Raw genomic sequence first — 24,402 nt, forward strand, 5'->3', positions numbered from 1 at the left:
GGACAGATGAATGGGTAAACAAAATGGGGCATACACAAGGTGTGAACAAACAATATGGTGAATGTTTAAATAAAAAAACCTTATTACAGTAAAAGACGTTGCCATTAATCTCCCTCAAAATACTCCCCTTACTTTAAATACACTTATCTCATTGTTCTTGCCACTTTCTGAAGCAGTTCTGGAAGTCCTCTCTCGTGAGTGTCTTTAGTTGCACTGTCATGGCTGCCTCCATGTCCTGAATCATTCTGACTTTGGGGAAGAGCCAGAAGTCACACAGTGCCAGATCCACTGAATAAGGTGAGTGAGGGCACATCGTAATGCTTTTATCTGACAGAAATTGCCACAGCAGAAACAATGTATGACACGGAGCGTTGTCATGATGGAGGATGATGTACAGCACACTTTAAAACACACTTTCTCTCAACCGTAGCTCACACCCAACTGACTGCACTGAACAAGCTGAAACTTGTCACACACTGTTACTGAGGTTCGACATGCCGCTTCCTGTGTTGAAGATCCCTGCCTTTCCATTGGATGGCACTCGGCAGCAGCATTCACCGTATTTTGTGATCACAATGGAAAGGCTCTGTGTCATACATGGCTTCTGGTGTGGCAATTTCTGTCAAATATAAAAACATTACATTGTGTCCTCATCCAACTTATTCACCGGGTCTGGCACCATGTGACTTCTGGCTCTGCCCAAAGTCAAAATGATTCAGGACATCAAGGCAGCCACGACAGCGCAACTAAAGACACTCACAAAAGAGGACTTCCAGAACTGCTTCAGAAAGTGGCAAGAACGATGGGATAAGCATGTTTGAAGCGAGGGGGAGTATTTTGGGAGGATTAATGGCAATGTGTCTTTTGCTGTAATAAATGTTTTTAATTTAAACATTCACCATATTGTTTGATCACACCTTATACATACAGTGGATTATTATTCAGCCGTAAAAAGAAAGTAAATTATTTTTTTAATAATTTTTTCAAAGTGGTTTTATTTTGTTTTTACCAGTTTTACTGAGATATAATTGACACATAACATTGTGTACAATGTGATGATTTGATGTACGTATATACAGTGAAATGATTACCACAATCACCTCACACAGTTACCAGTGTTTGTGTGTGTGTGGTGAGAATTTTTAAGATCTACTCTCCTAGCAACTTTCAAATTTACAAGGCAGCATTGTTAACTATAGGCAGCATGCTGTCCATTAGATCCCAGAACCTACTCCTCTTATAGCTGGAAGTTTGCACCCTTTTGACCACCTTCACCCATCACCCTCACCCGACCCCCAGCCCCTGGTAACCACCAATCTATCTGTTTCTATGAATATGTTTTCTTTTAGATTCCACATATAAGTGGGATCATATAGTATTTGTCTTTCTGTGACTTCTTATTTCACTTAGCATAATGTCCTCAAGGTCGCAAATGGCAGGATTTAAAAAGGAAGGAAATCCTGACATATGCTACCACGTGGATAAACCCACAGGATATTATGCTAAGTAAAATAAGCTAGACACAGAAAGACAAATACTGCATGATTCCACTTATGTGTAGACTCTAAAAAAGCCATATTCATAGAAACAGAGAGTAGAGTGGTGGTTGCCAGGGCTGGGGGTGGGGAGAATGGGGGGGTTAGTGTTGAATGGGTTGAGTTTCGGTTCGGGAAGATGGAAAATTCTGGAGATGGATGGTAGTGATGGTTGCACAACAATATCAGTGTACTTAATGCCACTGGACTATACACTTAAAGATGGTTAACATATAGCGTCAAGCACTATTGCTATCAAGTGGGTCATGTCTAACACATGACCTGTGATCGGTAAGGACAGAAGGACGCCTGCAGCAGGAGTAAGGCCCGCGACACTCCCGTCTGTCTAATCTGAGTGTGTGCTCAGCCAGGGCCTGAAGGTCTCAGCCTGGAGGCTGGCTGCCTGCCGCCAGAAAACCAGGGAGTCAGGGCCACACCCAGTGCCCACCGGTACTGGCCCTGTCAGGGGGCTTCTCCTGCTGAGGCTGAGAGGCTGCAGTGGGCAGGATGGACGCAGGCCTGTCTAGGGCACGGCCCTCCCTCCCCAGCATCTCAGTCAACCACTTCCCATGGGAGAGCGAGGTGGACGAGAGCCAGATCCGCTGTAGCCCTTGCACTGAGACCACAGATGGGGCAAGGCCTGGGAGAGAGGGCAGGGCAAAGAATCGGTGGCTTATTTACATGTATGGAGCACTTGCCAGGTTTTAGAGACCATGTTGGAGCCTCCCGGCCACCCCGTGACCTCTCTGTGAGGTCAGGAGTCAGCTGGGCTCCCAGTGCAGGCTCAGTCCACCCTGCATTTAGCCTCAGTACTCCCTGATCACTACTGAGCCAGGTGCGGTGTTTGGCCCAGGGATAACATGGCTTACAGGACAGACACAACCGTGACCCTGCAGACACAGACAAAGGACTGTGCGAGCTGCTAAGGACTTTGCAGAAGCTGGTCGTCATGTTGGGCTTCTGCACACAGGATGCAGTCGGGGGGGCTCCCTGGGGGCACTATGGAAGCCAAGAGCTAACTCAGGAGGAGAAGCCAGACCCGAGAGGGCAGGAGGGAGAACATGGCAGAAGCCCCACCATGGGAATGCGGGGAGGTGACCAGAGCTGAACTAGCTGGGCTGGGTGAGGAATCTGGTGTTATTCTTACTGCAGTGGGAAGCCAGGGGTCAGGGTGCCAGGCAGGGAGACTCAGTCTGATTGTTACCCTAACAAGATCCCCATGAGGCTATGTAGGGTAAGGACACTGCTGCACGGCGCAGAATGAGAAGGAAAAGGAGAGGGTCCCAGGGCACGGACCCCAGTTTGTGCTGCTGGACTGAGCAGGGAGATCAGGACACAAGCAAGCACATCTCCTCGGTTTCTGGCTTGTTAAGGTAGGAAGACAGGGACTGCATTACTGAGCTAGGAATGGGCAGGAAGCCAGAACTCAGCACTGGTACAGAGACAAGTTCCCTGAGAAGGCCGGCATGGTCAGGACAGCCTGGTTTGTTTCCTGGCTCAACCACTCACCAGCCTTGCCCTCATGTGGTGCGTAGGCTCAAAAACTCACTCCCAACGGGCTGTTGTGACTGTGAGGTGCTACAGGTAGGAGGCAGGGTGGCTGCCCACACCTGTGGTCGGTGATGATGGTGACTCAGGGCACAGACTGGCACCTCTGGACAGTCCCTAGCCCAGCCTACTGACTTTGGGCTAACAGCTATGGGGCCTGAGCCCTCTTCTGGCTGTGCACAGGCCCCGACAGTGGTCCCAACACTCTCTGGGGCAGGGGATGAGCTCTCGCCAGTCCTCTGCTCTTCCCTAGCCTCACCACTTCTGTGGGGACTGTTCCTTGCTCCCAGCCCTCGGAGTGTGTGCCTGGGGTCCAGAGGGCAGCCCTGAGGTGGGCCTTGCAGAAAAGGAGACTCCCCACCCTCTTGCTGGAGGGGGCCTGGGCTCCCAGCCTTGGCCTCAGACAGGCTATGACTCCTGCCCTGCTGATGGCAGCCCAGGGCCCCCTCCATTGTAAGGGGCCACTCTACATGGCAGGGATGGGCAAAGAGGATCATTCCCCTCTCCTTCTAGACTTCCTACTCCCGTGAGCCGTAAAACCTCAAACATATTGCTTCTTGCCAAGCCTCACCTTTTTCACAGGACTCTGCCTAGAGACTACAAATGTAAAAATGCTCCCTGGGGCATGAGAGCCAAGCCCCTTGCCGCTTTATGTGGTGAATAAGACCCCTCTGGAGAATGTCTTCAAAGTCATTCAACTCAGTGCAGGTGCCATGGGTCCCACCAAGGTCCCTGAGATACCCATCCTGGCCTGGAGCAAAGAAGTGAAGAGATGACAGACAGTCTGAAAGGCCACGAGGTGCAGGAGTCAAAGGTCCAGAGTGAAAAGGGGGCCTTGGCAGGGCCCCTCCTGACCACACTTCCTTGACAGCAAGAAGAGAGGCTGCGCCACGCCTCTCAGTGTGTGACTATGAGTATGAAATTAAGTGTGAGGGGCTCAGTCAACATCCATGACCTTGCCCTTGGCATCTACAGAGGCCCACTTCCCAGGTGCATGCTTCACTGCACCTCCGTGCCTGCAGGGGTGGGGCAGGACCAAGGAGCAGCTGAGACTCAGCCCCCAGTGCTGGCTCCCATGTGTGGAGACTGGGAGTCTCACATGCCTTTTCTCATTTTTTTTTTTTTTAAGATTTTTATTGGGGAATTGGGGGAAGGGGAACAGACAAGTTGCTGTCCTTTTGTTCTTCAGTCTAGTTGTGGAGGACGTTGCTTCACTGGCCCAAGTTGGCACCATCATTGCGCTCTTCCCGGGCGAGGCACATCAGTCGCCGGCTTCTGGACGGCCGCTCACTGCGGCTGCTGGCCGCTCACGCTGGCTGCTGGCTACACACGGTAGCCCATGGCAACCCACTGCCACAGGGGCTGCAGCCTATGCCGTCGCCGGCGACTCACGGCAGCCCAGCTCCAGGTTGAGCTGTTGTTCAGCATCTTAGCTGTAGAGGGCAGTGTCACTGGCCCTCATATGTGGGATTTGAACCGGGGCCCTCTGGCGTCCCAAGCCAGCTCTTAACCAACGCGCCACTCGGCTGGCCCACCTTTTCTCAGTTTTAAAGCACTGTCCAGGCACGTTCAGTCCGTGAGCTAATGTGCCGCTGTGATGGTTCTCACAGAACCCCAGGAGGGGAGAACTAGGCTCAGGGACAGGCTGCTCTAGGCATGCCACATCTAACTACTTGATCCCACTGTTTCTCTCCACAGCCTTGCCCACCCCAGGGCACCCTGCCCTGCATCTGGGCAGTAATGTGTGCTCCTGTGTCCTGTGGGTGGTGCTTTGTCATCTAGAACAAGTTCACCCACCCTGCCCTCTTTCTCTGATGACAGAAAGGTAACACATCCCAAGTCCAGAGGTGGACCGAGCAGCTCGCTGATACCAGCCCAGGTCTGGGTGAGGCCCCGCTCCCAGGGGTCTCCTGCCTCCTGCCTCCTGCCTGGAACTTCCTGGAGGGGACTTCTACAGAGGCTCTGTCTACTCGCTAGGCCAGGATGTGAGCTTGGGGGCCACTCAGGCCTTGTCCTCTGGGCCTGGGTCCCAGGCAGGTAGCACTGTCCCTTCCCGAGGCCAAGAGGACTCCTCTGTGACAGGAGTCTAATGGCCCAGAAAGGGAAAGGGCGGCATGAGGCCTTGGAGAGCAGAATCCCTGGGCATTCAGACACAATACTTCACGTCTTGATGGGCCCTGATACCCGCAGCAGTGGTCTCCCCGCACCGCCGTGTCCCAGATTCTTTATTGGGTGGCCCAGCCTGGGCGGACTTACCAGTGCGAGCGCAGTACATTCAGAAACAGGATGGCTCCACCCAGCGCGTAGCAGGCCAGGTAGGGGGAGCCGAAGGCCCCACTCAGCTTTCGGGTTTTCTGTTCCCATCTTGCGACCTGAACGGGGAAAGGAAACAAGGCAATGTGAGATGTGTGTTGGGAGACTCCCGGGGTGAGGGTGGAGGCGGGAACAGGCCTCTGTGCTCCCTGAGGCTCCAATTCTGAGGACAAGGAATGACAGGGGATCTCAGTTCAGCCCCGCAGGGATTCCCGCACATCCTGAATCTTGTCTGGGTGGACCACACAGTCCTGCTGGAAGCAACCTCTTCCATCAAATATACCTCAAACACCTCAAGAAGCAGAAAGAGCCCTGGCAGCCCAGGAGACTCCCTGACCCAGCACAGGCCTTCCTCCAAGTCTAAAACTCATCACACACAACTTCAGAGCCCACAGCAGACACAAGAAGGCAGAGGAGAAGGATGCTGAAAAGACAGGAGGAGCTGCCAAAGGAAGCCTGAGGACAGTCGAGGAGGGAGCACAGCCCAGTGCCCATAGCCTGGCCCTAGGGGTGCTCTCACAGTGTCCAGCAACCCAGCCAAGGCCAAGAAAGGGTGACCTGCACCCTCACCCCTGCTTCCCCAGTTCTACCGAGGCACAGACTTTCAAACCTTCAATTTTTATTTTATTTTTCAAATTAATCACATCTACACTCAACCTTCAACAGCTAACAGTGGGGCAAAGTGAACAGACGGCTCTAACAAATGCCCTTCCTGCTTGTGTTTATCTCCAACACCCCAGCTGCCCGGCCCCCAGGTCACTGCCACGTGCACCACATACAATGGTGAATGAACAGAGTAGGTGGGGAGGGGGAGGCGGGGGTGGTATAAACAGGCAAAATCACAGGGTGGAGCTAGAGAGGAGGCAGCTGGGAGTCAAGGTGGCTTCGCTCTAATTATTATGTAAGCAAACCTCCCACTGGGTCCCCAAATATGAATACAGTCCTATACATGGAGTCTCTAAGGCCCCATCCTGCACTCTGCATTTCTAGGACGCTACAGGAGGACTGGATCCTGGGGACCACCTATCTCCCTTATGGCCTCAGCAATTATTCTGCCTGCTGCCCAGATGGACCTCTTCCCCAGCAATTAATTATCAGGGAGAGTGATCAGCAACTTCAGGTCCACCAATGATTTGGCCCCACGGGCTGCTCCCAGGCCTGTCCTCAGGCTGAAGTTTACAGGAAGGAGAGGTCAGTGAAGTGGCTCCCGGACCTTCCCCTCATCACACCTCCGCTGTTGGCACTAGTGCCCAGTTCTCCCAGAAGATAAACAAGCGCTCTGTTCAGCAACAGGCAGGTGGCCTTTGTTGACCCTGTAGAAGACACAGTCACCCTCCAAAGCAGCTGGACCACGGAGGAAAGAGAGGTTCTTTCATAGTGACTACCCATCAGAAAAGACAGGCAAGTATTGAACTATCAGTGGGTTAAAGAAGAAATCGAAACTGCCTTGAGGGCTGGCCGAATGGCGTGTTGGTTAAGAGCAGCAGGGCCGCCGGTTCGGATCCCACATGAGGGTCAGTGACACTGCCCTCTGCAGCTAAGATGGTGAACAACAGCTCGACCTGGAGCTGGGCTGCCATGAGTCGCCGAGGACAGCGTAGGCAGTGGGCTGCCATAAGCTACCGTGTGTGGCCGGCAGCCAGCGTGAGTGACTGGCAGCTGATGTGAGCTGCCAAGAGCTGCTGTGAGCGGCCGTCCAGAGGCCGGCGACCGATCTGCCTTACCCAGGAAGAGCGCAATGATAATACCAACATGGGCCAGTGAAGCAACGTCCTCCACAACTAGACTGAATAACAAAAGGACAGCAACTTGTCTGTTCCCCTTCCCCCGATTCCCCAACGCTGTTCCCCTCCCCCAATTCACCAATAAAATCTTAAAAAAAAAAATGCCTTGAGACAAAGGAAACTGGAAATGCAACATACCAAAATGTATGGGATGCAGCAAAAGCAGTTCTAAGAGGAAAGTTCACAGAACTATAGGCTTACCTCAAGAAATAAAAGCCTCAAACAAACAATCTAACTTTATACCTCAAGAAATTAGAAAAACAAACGAAGTCACAGGTTAATAGAAGGAAAGAAATGACAAAGATCAGAGAAGAAATAAATGAAACAGACTGAAAAGATCAATGAAACTATGAATTAGTTTTTGAAAAGATAAAATTGACATTTAGCTACTCACCAAGAAAAAAAGAGGACTCAACAAATAAAATCAGAAATAAAAGAGGAGACATTACAACTGATAACCACAGAAATACAAAGGATCATAAGAGACAAATTGGATAGCCTAGAAGAGACAAAATACAAAGGATCATATGCCAACAAATTAGATGGCCTAGAAGAAATGGATAAATTCCTAGAAACATACTACCTACCAAAACTGAATCATGAAGAAATAGAAAATCTGAACACACTGATTACAAGTAAGGAGATTGAATCAGTAATCAAAAACCTCCCAATAAAGAAAAATCCAGATCCAGGTGGCTTCACTGATAGAAATTCTACCAGACATTTAAAGAATTAACACCAATCCTTCTCAAACTCTTCCAAAAAACAGAAGAGGAGGTAACGCTTCCAAACTAATTTTACAAGGCCAGCATTACCCTGATGCCAAAACCAGACAAGGACGCCACAAGAAAAGAAAATTAAAGGCCAATATACCCAATAAACATGCAAAAGCCCTCAACAAAATATTAGCAAACCAAATTCAACAGTACATTAAGTAAAGAAAACGTGGTGTGTGTGCGTGTAGTGTACATATACATATACAACGAAATATTATTCAGCCATAAAAAGAATGAATCTTGCCATTTCTGACAACGTAGATGGAACTTGAGGGTCTTATGCTGAGTAAATTAAGTCAGACAGAAAAAGACAAATACCATATGATCTCACTTATATATGGAACCTAACAATAACAACAAGCTCATAGACACAGAGAACAGATTGGTGGTTCCAGAGGCAGGGGTGGGGGATTGACACAGTGGGTGAAGGGGGTTAAAAGGTACAAACTTCCTGTTATAAAATAAATAAGTCTAGGGGATGTCATGTACAGTATGGTGACTACAGTTAATACTGTATTGCATGTTTGAATGTTGCAAAGAGAATAAACCTTAAAAGTTCTCATCATAAGAAAAAAATTCTATAATTATGTATGGTGGCAAAGTTAAGTAGATTTGTGGTGATCATTTCACAATATATACAAATATTGAATCATTATGTTGTATACCTTAAACTAATATAATGTATGTCAATTATACCTCAATAACAATTAATTTTAGGGATTCTTGGGAAACGCCGATCAGGTGGGAAGGCCGTGGGATAGAACTTAACAATTAGCGGCAGCTGTCATCTGTTGCCACTCCTTGATGTCAAGATGACTAAGCTGGGATTTTTGCGGTTGTCCTATGAGAAGCAGGACACACTTCTGAAACTTCTTATTCTGTCAATGTCTGCTGTGTTATCATTCTCCACTCGTCTCTTTGCTGTCCTGAGATTTGAAAGTGTCATCCATAAGTTTGATCCACACTTTATCGGACTACCTGGTTCCTGGTTGAGGAGGGATTTTATAAATTCCATAACTGGTTTGATAACCAGGCTTGATACCCTTTGGGCCAAATCGTTGGAGGAACAATTTACCCAGACTTAATGATCACCTCTGCTGCAATCTACCATGTACTCCATTTTTTCCACAAAAATTTGAAATGTCTGTGTGTTCTCTTCTCTTCCTTCACCACCATCATCATGTACCACCTTATCAAAGAGTTCAAGGATGCAGGGGCTGGACTTCTTGCTGCTGCCATGATTGCTGTAGTTCCTGTATATATCTCCCAATCTGTGGCTGGCTCCTATGATAATGAAGGAATTGCCATCTTTTGCATGCTACTCACCTACTACATGTGGATCAAAGCAGTAAAGATGGGTCCCATCTATTGGGCAGCCAAGTGTACCCTGGCTTATTTCTACATGGTCTCTTCATGGGGAGGTTATGTGTTCCTGATCAACTAGATCCCTCTCTACGTACTGGTGCTGATGCTCACAGGACGCTTCTACCACCGGATCTATGGGGACTACTGGGACTACTGTACTGTTTACTGCCTGGGCACCATTCTTTCCATGCAGATCTCCTTTGTCAGTTTCCAGCCTGTCCTTTCATCTGAGCACATGGCAGCCTTTGGAGTCTTTGGTCTCTGCCAGATCCATGCCTTTGGGGATTATCTGCACAGCAAGTTGAACCCACAGCAATTTGAAGTTCTTTTCTGAAGTGTCATCTCCCTGGAAGGCTTTGTCCTTCTCACCATGGGAGCTCTCCTCATGCTGACAGGAAAAATATCCCCCTGGATGGGTTGTTTCTACTCACTGCTGGATCCTTCTTATGCGAAGAACAACGTACCCTTCATTGCTTCTGTGTCTGAGCATCAGCCTACGACCTGGTCTTTGTACTATTTTGACGTGCAGCTTCTTTTCATGTTTCCAGTTGGTCTGTATTACTACTTTAGCAACCTGTCTGATGCCCGGATTTTCATCATCATGTACAATGTGACCAGCATGCACTTTTCAGCTGTAATGGTGCATCTGATGCTAGTGTTGGCACCTGTTATGTGCATTCTTTCTGGCATTGGCGTCTCCCAGGTGCTGTCCACTTACATGAAGAATCTAGACATAAGTCGTCCAGACAAGAAGAGCAAGAAGCAACAGGATTCTACCTACCCTATTAAGAATGAAGTGGCAAGTAGAATGATATTGGTCATGGCTTTCTTTCTCATCACCTACACCTTTCATCCAATCTGGGTGACCAGTGAGGACTACTCTTGTGCTGTCTGCTCGTGGTGGGGATGGCAGTAGGATCACTTTTGATGACTTCCGAGAAGCATACTATTGGCTTCGTCACAATACCCCAGAGGACGCAAAGGTCATGTCATGGTGGAATTATGGCTACCAGATTATAGCTATGGCGAATCAGACGATTTTAGTGGACAACAACACATGGAATAATACCCATATTTCTCAAGTAGGGCAGGCAATAGCATCCACAGAAGAAAAAGCCTATGAGACCATGAGGGAGCTTGATGTTAGCTATGTGCTGGTCATTTTTGGAGGCCTTACTGGATACTCCTCTGATGATATCAACAAGTTTCTGTGGATGGTCTGGATTGGAGGGAGCACAGACACAGGCCAACATATTAAGGAGCATGATTATTATACTCCAACTGGGGAATTCCATGTGGATCATGAGGGTTCTCCAGTGCTGCTCAACTGCCTTATGTACAAGATGTGTTACTACCACTTTGGACAGGTCTACACTGAAGCCAAGTGTCCCCCAGGCTTTCGCCATGTGCGGAATGCTGAGACTGGGAATAAAGACTTTGAACTTGATATCCTGGAGGAAGCATATACCAGAGAACATTGGCTAGTCAGGATATACAAGGTAAAGGACCTGGATAATCGAGGCTTGTAAAGGACATAAACGACGTGTCCAGCTCTAATATGCTTCTCACTGAGCGTGTCACATTTAGGACACTGAAGACATTTTTAAAATATGCACTTTCTAAGAACAGACCACGATGGAATTAGAATTGTCTGGAAGTTTTGCCCTGGGCAATATGGGCTGAGCCAAATGGAATGATTTTTATAATTCTGAGATTACCAAATGAAATGTCATGGCTTTACTTTGGTCAATTAAAGGAGGGCAATTTTTTTTTTAACGTGCCTTATTTGTTTTGACTTATGACTGATTTGAGGAAGGCAAAAGTTTATGCTGGACTGATAGAACGACAGGAAACAGACCTCATCCATGCTTTCAGCTCACTAAATGAGCTGTGTAGGGCCATTCTGTCTTTCTCAAATCAGAAAAACTAACAAGGACTAGCTCAGATCCTACATATACAAACAATTTTGTCATTTCAAAAATTACAGCACCTAGCACAATGCCTTGCACATGGTGGGTGCTCAATAAACTTTTATTGAATGAAAAAAATTAATTTAAAAAAACCAATACATTAAAAGGATCATAAACCATGATAAAGTGGGATTTATCCCAGGGATGCAAGGATGGTTCAATATCTGCAAATCAATTAATCTGACATCCCACATTAACAAAATGAAAGTTAAAAATCATATAATCATCTCCACAGATGCAGAAAAAGAATTTGACAAAATTCAACGCCCATTTATGATTTTAAAAAAATCTCAACAAAGTGGGTATAGAGACTATGTACCTCAACATAATAAAGGCTATGTATAACAGATCTACAGCTGATATCATACTCAATGCTGAAAAGTTGAAGGCTTTTCCTCTAAGATCAGAAATAAGAAAAGGATATCCACTCTCTTCATTTTTATTCAACACAGTATTGGAAACTCTATCCAGAGCAACTAGGCAAGAGAAAGAAATAAAAGGCTTCCAAATCAGAAAGGAAGAAGTAAAACTCTCACTATTTGCAGATGGCATGATACTAAAGACTCCACCAAAAAAAAGCTGTTAGAACAAATAAACAAATTCAGTAAACTTGCAGGATACAATATCAATATACAAACTATCAGAAAGAGAAATGAAGAAAACAACCCCATTTACAACTGCTTCAAAAAGAATAAAATACCTAGGAATAAATTTAAGCAAGAAGGTGAAAGACCTGTACACGGAAAACTATAAGACATTGGGCTGGCCGAGTGGCGCGTTGGTTAAGAGTTGGCTTGGGATGCCAGCCCTGAGCAGCAGGGCCCCGGTTCGGATTCCACATTAGGGCCAGTGATGCTGCGCCCTCTACAGCTAAGATTGTGAACAATGGCTCAACCTGGAGCTGGGCTGCCATGAGTCGCTGGCAATGGCGTAGGCTGCAGTGGAGCTGCAATGGGCTCCCGTAAGCTACTGTGAACAGCCGGCAGCCAGCGTGAGCTACCAAGAGCTGCCGTGAGCAGCTGTCCAGTGACCAGAGACCGATCTGCCTCACCCGGGAAGAGCGCAATGATAATACCAACATGGGCCAGTGAAGCGATGTCCTCCGCAACTAGACTAAAGAACAAAAGGACAGCAACTTGCCTATTCCCCTTCCACGATTCCCCAACGCTGTTCCCCTCCCCCAATTCCCCAATAAAATCTTTAAAAAAAACAAACTATAAGATCATTGATCAAGGAAATTGAAGAAGACACAAATAAATGCAGAGATATTCCATGCTTGTGGATTAGAAGAATATTGTTAAAATGTCCATACTACCAAAAGCAATCTATAGATTCAATGCAATACTGATCAAAATTCCAATGGCAGTTTTCAAAGAGAACAGTCCTAAAATTATGGAACCACAAAAGACCCCAAATAGCCAAAGCAATCTTGAGAAAGAAGAACAAAGCTGGAGGCATCACACTCCCTGATTTCAAACAAAACTACAAAGTCATAGTAATCTAAACAGCATGATATTGGTATAAACACACACACAAATCAATGAAACAGAACAGAGAGCCCAGAAATAAACCCACACATATACAGTCAATTTACGACAAAGGAGTCAAGAATATACAATGGGAAAAGGACAGTCTTCAATAAACGGTGCTGGGAAAACTGGTCAGCCACATGCAAAAGAACAAAACTGGATCCCTACCTTATACCATACACAAAAATCAACTCCAAATGGAGCAAAGATTGGCACGTAAGACCTAAAACAATAAAACTCCTAGAAGAAAACATAAGCAGTCAACTCTTTGGTGATGATTTGTTTGGATCTGACACCAAAAGCACAGGCAACAAAAGCAAAAATAAACAAGTGGGACTGCATCCGACTGAAAGCTTCTCTGCATAGCAGCGGAAACCGTCAACAGACTCAAGCAGCAAGGGTGGCCAGGTTGTCCAGGCAGAGGGAGCTCAGGGGGAAAAGCAGGGATCAGTGACTGTCTAGGGACCCCGGGGCATAATAATCATTGATTCAGCACCTAACAACTTCAGAAGTGCTTTTATTTGAGCTCACTGAACACGCCCCCCCCACCCCTCCACCCCCCACCCCAAGACCGGGCCTGAGAGGAGGGAGGATGGTGTTAGCTCCATTTACTTACATATGAGGAAGCAGAGGTCCCTCAGAAGTGACTGGTGGAGTCACACAGCCAAAAAGAGGAGCAGCAGGGCAACCCCTCTGGCTCCTAACCCGGGGCTCCTTCTAGAACGGCGGCCCCTCTTTCCACCCCCCTCATTAGCCCAGCTGTCTTTGGCATACCTTGTTCCCAGTATGTGATTTTAAGATTCAGCTTTCAAGTCCATTGATTTTTTTTCTCTCCCAGTTGATGGGATGGATATTGCTTTCAAAAGGTCACTGTAGACTTAAAAATGACATAAGCTATCACGTCCTTATACCTGAGGGGCCTGTGACCCTCCCGAAGGCCCAGCACTGGGGAGAAGCACCAGACGGGGAGTCTGAAGCCCTGGCTGCCGGAACTGGATCTGCCTGTTCGTCGTCCTCGCTTGGGGAAGGCAGTTTTGCTCTCTGGAGCTGTCTGCCCAACTGGAAAATGAGGTGGAAGGGGAAGCAGGCCATGTCCTTGCTCCCACTGAGGGCTCTGCCTCTCAGAAACCCACCACCTGCTAAGAGGATGTAGAGACAGTGTGTGGCCCCAGCCACATGATGAATGCTACTCAGTGGTACAAAGGGACAGCCGTCATCAACTTCATGCAGAGCCAAAGGATTCAGACGCAGAAGAGTGCCTTCTGTCCAATTCCATGTATATGAAGTTCTAGAATGGGCAGAACACACCCACACTAACAGAAATCAGAGCAGCGGTTGCTGGGTCTGGGGGCTGCAGCAGAAAGGGGAGACTAACCGGGAAGGGCCACGAGAGAAACTGCTGGGGAAGGAAATGTTCTAAATCTTGATCAAGGTGTTGGTTGCATGTGCATATACATTTAACATTGAACATGTTAACCTATATTAAATGTATATGCCCATGTAAGACTCATCAAACTGTACACTTAAATTGTGTATACTATATTTGTGCTACACCTCAATAAAGCCGATTTTAAAAAATCCAGTCTTGGCTGAATTCACGCTCTAGGACAGGTTAGAACGGCTGCCAGGGTCCACTGCCAGTGTCTGCACCCTAGCAGACTCTTCCATGTGCTGTCCCATAGCATCCCAAGTCTGCCCCCTGAAGAGGGGTCTTTCTTCTGTCTTAATGAGGCTTACTGGACACGTCCAAGGAGGTCCAACTGTGAATGGCCGGACCCCAGCCCAGAGCCCACAGGCCTCCCACTGCTTCTATAGTCACAGCACACTCCTGGGTGACAGGAGGGGGGCCCATTCTGCAGCCGAGCAAACCACAGGCTCAGAACAGCCCAGACGAGCACACAGGCCTTGGGCCTCCCAGGCTGGGCCCTCCACCAGGCCTCTGCTGTTCTGAGGACAGCGGAACATCTTTCCTCCAAGGGCCCTCTGGGAACCACTCAGCCTTCCTTGGCCTCCCAGATGGCCCCCCACACCTGCCCCTTCACCTGGGGTGGGATGATAAATGCCCTTTCAGAGCAATCTAACAACAAACGGTGGTCGATCCAGGCGAGACGCATGGGAAAGAAAGCGGAAACAGTGCATCCGATGAATGACTCCTGTCTGCCTTCTGGTTGGCCTGTATTAGATAGGCTGTTTTATTTCAAGGCAACCAATACATCTGCATCCAGTGGCCTCACTGAATCCAAGATTAATTTCTCTCCCTGCCTGGCGGCTGCCCCTTCTCTCCCTCAGGTGCCCAATTGTACACTTCACCCAATTAGGGCTAGGAGCAGACAGGAGCACGGCCCCCTGGGCCAGCCGCCAGGGGCCGGAATGTGGGATGGTGGGTTTTGGGATGACGTAGGTCACTGTCCTGCAGGCTATGTACGCATGTGGCAGGAGGCAGAATGATGGAACAGTCTACTGTCACTGCTCCTGGCTTTGGGTACCTTCTAGGTATCCAGAATCCTCAACCTTCCCCTACCCCATGCCCAAATTCCCTCTCACTGGAGTTACCAGATAAATATGGGTCACCTAGGTAAACTTGAATTTCAGATAAACAAATAAAGTTTTAATATAAGTTATCCCAAATGTTGCATTACCTGAGATCCAAATTGAACTGGGGCTCTGTACTGTGTACACTATTGCAACCCTGACTCTCCCACACCCTGACCAGGGTCACCCAGCTCAGCTCTGTCACAGGCAGGCCTCTGCATTCAAAATGCTAATTCATTTTTTCTTTTTTTGCAGATCTCTCCCACAGGCTTTATGCGAGGGCAGAAGAGACAGGACACAGATGGATGGAGCGGGAGGGAAACAGAAACAAGATGTATTCCAGGGATGCCATGTAGCCTTGACTGCCACAGTCAACGGCATGTCTACAGGCAAGTCACTTAATCCCATGCTACCTCCCCCCAGTCAGCTGTAAAATACTAAAATGACAGTAACTCCTTATCCACCTGGAAAGACCAGAGCAGGCGCTGGAGGGAGAGGCGCTGACACCAGGGCCTCATTGGGCGGGGGTAGACTGTCTCTTCCTCAGGCCCCTGGCTCCCAGACCAGCACTGAGGGACCCACTGGACACTTTCCAGGGCGCTGTTCGTGGCACCTCTGGGACTGCATCCTTGGGTTCAGACAGAGGTCACAACTGGTAGTCCAAGATGTGTTTTGGTCAAAGTCACAGCATTTTTAAAACATTTAATCTAACAATTCAACAGTTTTCACATCCAGTTTGCAGTGAAGTATCTGGACGATGAGACCACCTGTATGACAACCCTCAGCTGCAGCAGCGTAGCCTCCCTCTGAGGATGGGCAGAAACTGGTCACAGCTGGCTGCTCACTCTTGTGTGAGAGGATGAGCTCCTGGAGCTGGTGCATGTGGTTCCCACGGGGCTGTGCCATGTCGCCCACCTGCCAGGACTGCTCACACAGTCTCCAGCAGGCACTGCACTGGGCCTCCACACCTCAGGCCTCCAGCACATAAGCCCCACATGCCACCTGCCTGGAGATGGTCAGCCCCAGGAGCGGCAAAGGTAATGCTCCTCAGTTCACAAGGAAGCAGAAATCTGCCTCCAGCAAGTCCCTTGAGACAATGTGACATGTTTGAGCCAGGAGCCACAAGCATCACATGGAGACACGTCTCTGCCACTAAGACCGAGGCCTACTGCATTCAAGGCCCAGGGACCACAGGCATAAGCACAGTGTGTGACTGGTTACGTCGGTGACTCATGACCTGGCACTGCTGCGTGTAAAGCAGCAGAGGCCATAAAGAAGCACAGGCTGAGGCTTGGATCCTGGTCCCAGGCTTTACAGACTATATGCCCCCGGGCCATTTCCTTGAAATAACAGCAATTACCTACCACAAAGAGTTGCTGAGGGATTATACAGGATCTAGATGATGGACTCAGCCTGGGACCAGGTAATAGTCAGTGTGTCCTTGGGAAACCTTCACTCAGGGATACGGACAACCCAGTGGCACCTGTTAGAACCAGGATCGGCCAAGCATCCTGCGACTGACTGAGCATCTCACTGGGGACAGAGCAAGTGTGGGACAACAATTGAGAAGATGGGAGGCATGTGAGTGAAGGCAGTAATAGAGATGGAGATCTGGGATGTCTTCTCAGTGCCTTTAGTCCAAAGACCAGAGAAAGTCTCCAGGTTGGAAGGCTTTGAGAAATATTCTTCCACTCAATCCATTCACCCATCCACTCATCCATCCATCCATTCACTCATCCACTCATGTACTCATCCATTCCTTCCATCCATTCTTCCTTCCTCCCATCCATCCATCCATTCACCCATCCCTCCTTCCTCCCATCCATCCATCCATCCCTCATTCCCTCCCTCCCTCCGTCCCTCCACGGATCTCTCCTTCCATCCACCCACCCATCTATATACATCCACTCATTTACCCATCCATCTAACCATCACCCAACATTTATTGGGGGATCTACTACAGGTCAGATATTGTGCTACACAGTAGAATGTTTTGAGAAGAAAATGGAGGGTGGAGGTGGGGACAGAAGCCATAGAAAGTCATTTATTACAATGGTGCTTGTTTTTACGTAATATATGCAATTTAACAATGATAATTAAAGCAAAGGATGCCTCATTCACTGAAAACACCAGCACGAGCCCCTTTCTCTGAATGTCCCCAGGACAAATACCAGCACCATGGGAACAGGCTGTCAGAGCCCATGCAGAGGCCTGGAGAGCACCTCTCCAAATTGTGAGGCCCTTTTCCAGAAACATCTTTGCCGCTCAAATTTCCTACATGTCCTTGAAGTGAGGGCCATGGAGGGTGGATTTTTTGAATATCCCATTTGAAGTGAGACAGAGGCACCTTCATGTTCATTAAATGACTAATTGTTGAACATCTAGCCTGGTGCCCAGGACAGCATGCTGGGTAAGAGTGTTGAGTTCTGGGTTCAACACCAGCTCCTCTATTTACTAGATGTGTGGCCTTGAGTGGATCATTTCCCTTCTTTCTGACTCCGTTTCTTGACCTATAAAGTGGAGCTAATGCTCTACTACCTGTGAGGATTAGATGAGTTGATGCACATAAAATGCTCAGGGCACATGTCTGGAGTGTGGCACTTTCAGATGGAGGTGGTGCTGTTTGTTTTCTTTCTGGGGTGGACAAGTGGGTGGGAGTTGAGAGGCATAAAGAAGGCCTGGATGTCAGCCTAACAGGCTGTGGCAACTCAGATGAAGAAATTCTGTTGTGAACCGGTGTCCCTGAGTAGAGGACAGACAGACCCTGGGTCACAATGGGCACAAGGCCAGCTCAGCTGCCAGCCCTCCCGCCCTGGCCAGACCTCCTCTCACTTCCATGGCTGAACCCGCTCAGAGCCCAGCTTTAGCCACAGGATCTCTGAACTCCTCAGCCGAGTCATGCCCCCCAAGCCTAGTCTAGTATTCCCCACCGGAGGATGCAGGCATGTTACAATGTTCAGTAAACATCCCAGAACTGAAGCAAAGGGTGAAGTGCTTTTGCGTTGTAACTTTTGCTGAAGAGGAGCCAGTGTTTCCATGAGCTTTTCATAGGGGCCCATGGCCCCAAAGGTGAGAACCACTGATTTAGCCCTCTTCTCTTTCTGTTCAGATGACGTGGTGCACGCTGCCACCCGGACACGCACAGGCGCTCCTGTCTTCCTGCTGTCCTGCTGGTGTGTCAAGTGCCTCCTGCCTGCAATAGGGCCCCGCCCCACCTCACCTACCGGATTCTACCCACTTCCCACCCTAGCTGCCCTAGGTCACCCCAGCCATACCCAGAACCTTCTCACTCCTGTCACACACTCATCTGAGGAATTTTGGACCTGGCTTCCAGTTCAAACAACATTCCACCTGTGTCTGTACTTAGTGTTGTACCTAGCACGGGGCCGTAGTGACAGGAGGAGCCCAGTGAACACTAGTCTGCATGAATGAATGAATGAGCATAGGACAGCTCAGAGGCCTCCAACCAAACATGATGGTTAGTAACTTCTCTATCTCTGTTTCCACCAACCCTGCTGGTGGTTCCATTTAAAAGTGAGCAAGGGCTCAGAGGGGCCAGTAGGGACAAGAAGGGGTGGGAAGCCACTGATTGGGAGCTGAGAAGCTCCAGGAAGAGGGGTGAGGTCCAAAGGCCCTTGGGAAAAGCAAGGTGTGAGGCAGAGCCCGGGCTGCCCAGCTCCAGGGAGCCCTGGGCCAGAGAGTGAGGGAGATAGCCAGCTGTCCTTCCCTGACACCCAGCTCTGGCCTGTCCTTCCAGGTGTGCACAGCCTCAGCTCCTTGTGAGGCCTGCCCTGACTTGGCCAGAGTGCCCACAGTGCTCAGAGCGCTAAGCCTGGGCTGGGCACTCCTCCAAGAATGCAGAACCAGCAGCACAGTGCGGCATCCAAAGGCCTCCCGCAGCTGAACTGTTCTTTCACTCACTGCTGCCTATGACCTCGCTCAGTCATTACCTGCTCACTTGATACTTTCCACCAGCTTGTGGGGTGAATAAATCAGTTTGGAGGTACACCAAGACTTCCTCTTGCAGTGAACTCACATCTGGACTTGACTGCCTAGGAGGGGGTCCCCAATACTTTGGAAGCCACAGCACAAAGCTTTTTGTTAACCAGGTACCAGCTGCCCACCCCAAGACAATCCAGGAGGTTCCAGCATGGCAGCATGACCTCATGTGTGGGGAAGGAAGGCTAGGCACTCCTATCTCTTCACACTACTTCTCCCCACCCTCCACCCCCGCCATTTACAATGGCTGTAGAGCAGAAGGAGGAGTGGGGGAGGCAGGCCATGCTCTCAGTGTCCCCAGATGCAGGGCAGGAGAAAGAACCTTGGGGAGCGAGGCCCAGCAGACAGTCAAGGATGTTGGCTCTGGGGGCCAACCAAGTGGCATGTTGGTTAAGAGTTGGCTTGGGACACCAGCTCTGAGCAGCAGGGCCCTGGTTCGGATCCCACATGGGCCAGTGACGCTGTGCCCTCTACAGCTAAGATGGTGAACAACAGCTTGACCTGGAGCTGGGCTGTCCTGAGTCACTGGCGATGGAGTAGGCTGAAGTGGAGCTGGCCGGCAGCGGGTGTGAGCTTTCGTGAGCTGCCGTCCAATGGCTGGTGAGCAACTGCCTCACCCGGGAAGAGCGCAATGATAATACCAACATGGGGTGAAGTGACGCCCTCCACAGCTAGACTGAAGAACAAAAAAGACAGCAACTTGTCTGTTCGCCTTCCCCCAACTCCCCAATAAAATCTTTAAAAAAAGAATATGGGTTCTGGGTTCACTTTCTGGCTCCAGCACTACCTATAATGTCCTTTAACGAAGGCATCCATCCCAGTGTCCATCAGCAGCAACAGGCAGAATAAACTGTGGCACAGCCCGCCCCGCACCACGGTGCAGCAGGGACAGGAAGGAGGAGTTCTACCTAATGCTGTGGGGTCAGCTCCAGAGTATGTCATTAGGTGAGAAAAAGCAGGCACAAGAGAACCTACACCCTATCTGTTATGCAAAAAGGGGGCGGGGTATGAACATTGGCTTATGTTTTCAAAAAGAAACATAATAAAAGTTATACCCATAGGTGAGAGAGGGAACAGCAGGAGGGGACAGATGCCAGGCATTTAAGAATGTCTTGTTTTATAACCTTGACTGTGGGGCCATGTAAATGTTTTGTAAAAACAAAGCATTTGCTAAAAATCCAAGAACAAAATAAAGGAACCTAACTGTATATGAAATTATTTTTAAGTAATTTTAAACATAGTATTTCGACTAATCCTCCCTCATGCAATAATATAGCCTAAGGACAAAAAGAACCAGAAAGATATTCTAAACTGTATCCAGTAAACATATTGTTAGTAATAGCATAGGTAATAATATAAGTATTGTTACATTGACTATATATAAATTAATTTTGTTAATGTATTTAGGAGCCATGCTTTCCATATTAGAGATACAAAAATATGAAATTAAGCAAAAGCTTTCAAAATGGAAATATCAGTCTGAACTTATGATTTATTTCTTTCTAAAAAAATCATTTTTCCTAGAGTGATCCACAAAAGAGGCCACCCAGTTGCAGTGAGCACCCCTCGCATCCAGATTGTGGTCTCTAAGTATCATTTTCCATTAAAAGTCACCAGAGCTCCTTGGTTAAAAGGTCAATTCCAGGTCTATTTTTTTTTTAAAGATTTTTATTGGGGAATTGGGGGGATGGGAACAGTGCTGGGGAACTGGGGGAAGGGGAACATACAAGTTGCTGTCATTTTTGTTCTTCAATCTAGTTGTGGAGGATGTTGCTTCACTGGCCCAAGTTGGCACCGTCATTGCGCTCTTCCCTGGTGAGGCAGATCAGTCGCCGGCTTCTGGACAGCCTCTCACTGCGGCTGCTGGCCGCTCACGCTGGCTGCTGGCTACACACGGTAGCCCATGGCAACCCACTGCCAAAGGGGCTGCAGCCTACGCCGTCGCCGGCGACTCTCGGCAGCCCAGCTCCAGGTTGAGCTGTTGTTCAGCATCTTAGCTGTGGAGGGCAGTGTCACTGGCCCTCATATGTGGGATCCGAACCCGGGCCCTCTGGCATCCCAAGCGAGTTCTTAACCATCGCGCCACTCGGCCGGCCCCAATTCCAGGTCTAGATTGGTCTAGCCACGTATGGAGATGTCAGAACACTGAAGAAAACTTCAAGGGTCCCTCCCCACCTGGCTAAAAAGGGACATGTGGAACAATGGAACAACAAAACCAACTATAGCAAATTGAAATATGTCTAATATATGCACGTGCATACACACACACCATTATCACCATCATCATCATCAATCTCATCATCATCATCACCATCATCATCATCATCATCATCAATCTCATCAACATCATCAATATCTTTGGAGGTTGCTAGTTCCCTAACACATTATTTTGACTATTGGTTTTAAAAAGGGTGGAAATTAGGGGTGGCAGGGTGGCTCAGTTGGTTAGAGCACATGCTCTGAACAACAAGGTTGCCGGTTCGACTCCCACATGGTCAGCGAGCTGCACCCTCCACAACTAGATCGAGGATGACTTGAGCTGAGCTGCCGCTGAGCTGCCGATGGGCAGCTGGATGGCTCAGTTGGTCAGAGCACGTGCTCTTAACAACAAGATTGCCAGTTTGATTCCTGCATGGGATGGTGGGCTGTGCCCCCTGCAACTAAGATTGAACACAGCAACTGGACTTGGAGCTGATGGGTCCTGGAAACAGCACAGTTACCCAATAAAAAAATTTTTTTAAATTAAAAAAAATAAAAAATAAAAAGGTGGGATATTAAGCATTCATCCTGCTGTAACCAAATCATTGATGAAGAAAAGTTCTTCGTTATAGAAGAATCACAGCTAATAAATGGAGGAGAAATGACAGAATGAAAACATCACTATTTTGCAATTCCTAATGAGATAAGGACCTAGGGGACACTCATCAGTGATTGATACAATCAAGTGGAGAGCCTGACAATAGAGGGTCAGGCTGACCTCCAGAATCCACTGGTCAATCTCAGTGTCAAAGTGGGGCTTCCTGATGTGATACAACAGAAGTATGAGGTTGAACAGTAGGAAACTGCCATTTTGAATGGCAGCTAGTTAAATATCGGTAATTTCATATATTTCAATTGAACATGCAGCACATTCTATGAAGTAGTCTTTATGTTTATCAGTTTACAGTAAACACAGGGAAACAGAGGAGCTTTTTAAAAGAATCACAGATATAATCACCCAAACCCAGAAAATTCTTCTGGACAAATGACTCAGTTTCTTCAATAAATAAATGACATGGAAAGAAGAGGTGGGGGTACTACTCTAGATTAAAAGGGACTGAAGAATCACATCAACAAAATGCAACATGTAGACCTTATTTGAATCCTGATTCAATTCAAACACACCAATTATAAAAAGATACTTCTGAGAGAATCAGGGAAAATTGAGTATTCAGGGGTATTAATACATGATTGCTGTCCTTTCTACTTCCAGCCAAGATGGATGGAGTTTAGCCTCCCACCTTAAACAACCAAAAAACAAGACAAATATATATGGCTTTCCAGACACTGGACATGAAGGAATGAAGGACACTGATTTAAACCTAATCATATCAACTAAATGTCAACAGCCTTTTAATATCAACTAAATGCTAAGTATCCCAGTTAAACAACAGAAATTATCAGGCTAGATAAAAAGTAAGACCCAACTATATGCTGGCTACAAGAAATATAAATTTGTAACTTTATAAAGATACAAATCAGTTAAAAGTAAAAGGACGACACAAGACACCATGCTAACTCGATCAAAAGGAAGCTGGAGTGGTTATATTACAAAAGTATCAGACAAGGTAGATTTCAGAGCAAACATTATTACCATGGATAAAGATCTTTTCATAATTAACATAATTAACAAGAGGACATAACAATCCTAAACATTCATGCACCAAATATCAGAGCTCTACGGTACACGAAGCAAAACTGATAAAACTGCAAGAAGGAATAGACAAACCTTTGATTATAGTCAGTATTTCAATACCTCTCTCTCAGTATTGTAGAATTAGTAGACAGAAAATCAGAAGGTTACAGAAGACTTGAACACTATCAACCAACTTGGCCTATTGACATTTTTAAAATGGTCACCCAACAATGGCAGAACACACATTCGTTTCAAGCACACACAGGACATTTACCAAGATAGACCATATTCTGGGATATAAAACAAGTCACAATAAATTAAAAAGAATCTAAAATACATAAAGTATGTTCTCTGACCACAATGGAAATAATTAGAAATCAATTACATAAATATCTGAAAAAAAATCCCCAAACATTTGGAAACTAAGTAACACATTTCCAAAAAAAATCAACTCATGGGAAAAAGGGAAATTAGAAAGATTTTGAATTGAATGCAAATGAAAACACAACATATCAAAATCTGCTAAAGTAGTACTTAGCAGAAATTTCTAGTACTGAACACCTATATTAGAAAAAGAAGAAAGGTCTCAAATCAATGGTCTCGGCTTTCACCTTAAGAAACTAGATAAAGGGGGCTGGCTGGGGGGCTCAGTTGGTTAGAGCACGAGCTCTGAGCAACAGGGTAGCTGGTTCGATTCCCACATGGGCCAGTGAGCTGCACCTGAGCTGAGCTGCCAATGGGCAGCTAGATGGCTCAGCTGGTGAGAGCGCATGCTCTTAACAACAAGGTTGCTGATTCAATTCCCACATGGAATGGTGGGCTGCGCTCCCCGTCCCCCACAACTAGATTGAAAGCAGCGACTGGACTTGGAGCTGAGTTTGCGCCCTCCACAACTAAGATTGAAGGACAACTTGACTTGGAGCTGATGGGTCCTGGAAAAACACAATGTTTCCTTCCCCAATTCCCCAACACTGTTCCCCTCCCCAATGCCCCAATAAAATCTTCAAAAAAAAAAAAAAAGGCAAGAAGCATATTTTTAAAAAAAAGAAAGAAAGAAACTAGATAAAGAAGAGAAAATGAAGGGGTGGCCAGTTAGCTCACGTGGTTGGAGCGCAGTGCTCATAGCACCAAGGTTGCCGGTTCGATCTCCACATGG

General features: G+C 47.6%; 1 protein-coding gene and 1 pseudogene across 5 annotated transcripts in view; one reads left to right on the top strand and one right to left on the bottom strand.

Annotated features, from left to right (window-relative positions):
• The window catches only part of PEMT (phosphatidylethanolamine N-methyltransferase), an 88,944-nt gene that overhangs the window by 14,055 nt on the left and 50,487 nt on the right, over positions 1-24,402 (bottom strand). For all 5 annotated transcript variants that reach the window (XM_019656721.1, XM_019656719.1, XM_019656720.1 and 2 more), the window contains one exon: positions 5,340-5,455. In XM_019656721.1, the coding sequence (XP_019512266.1) occupies positions 5,340-5,455 (116 nt within the window). The remainder of the gene's footprint in view (positions 1-5,339; positions 5,456-24,402) is intronic.
• On the top strand, positions 8,698-10,859 carry LOC109390348 (dolichyl-diphosphooligosaccharide--protein glycosyltransferase subunit STT3A pseudogene; annotated as a pseudogene).

The sequence above is a fragment of the Hipposideros armiger genome, unplaced genomic scaffold, assembly GCF_001890085.2.
Source record: "Hipposideros armiger isolate ML-2016 unplaced genomic scaffold, ASM189008v1 scaffold_264, whole genome shotgun sequence".
Lineage (NCBI taxonomy): Eukaryota > Metazoa > Chordata > Mammalia > Chiroptera > Hipposideridae > Hipposideros > Hipposideros armiger.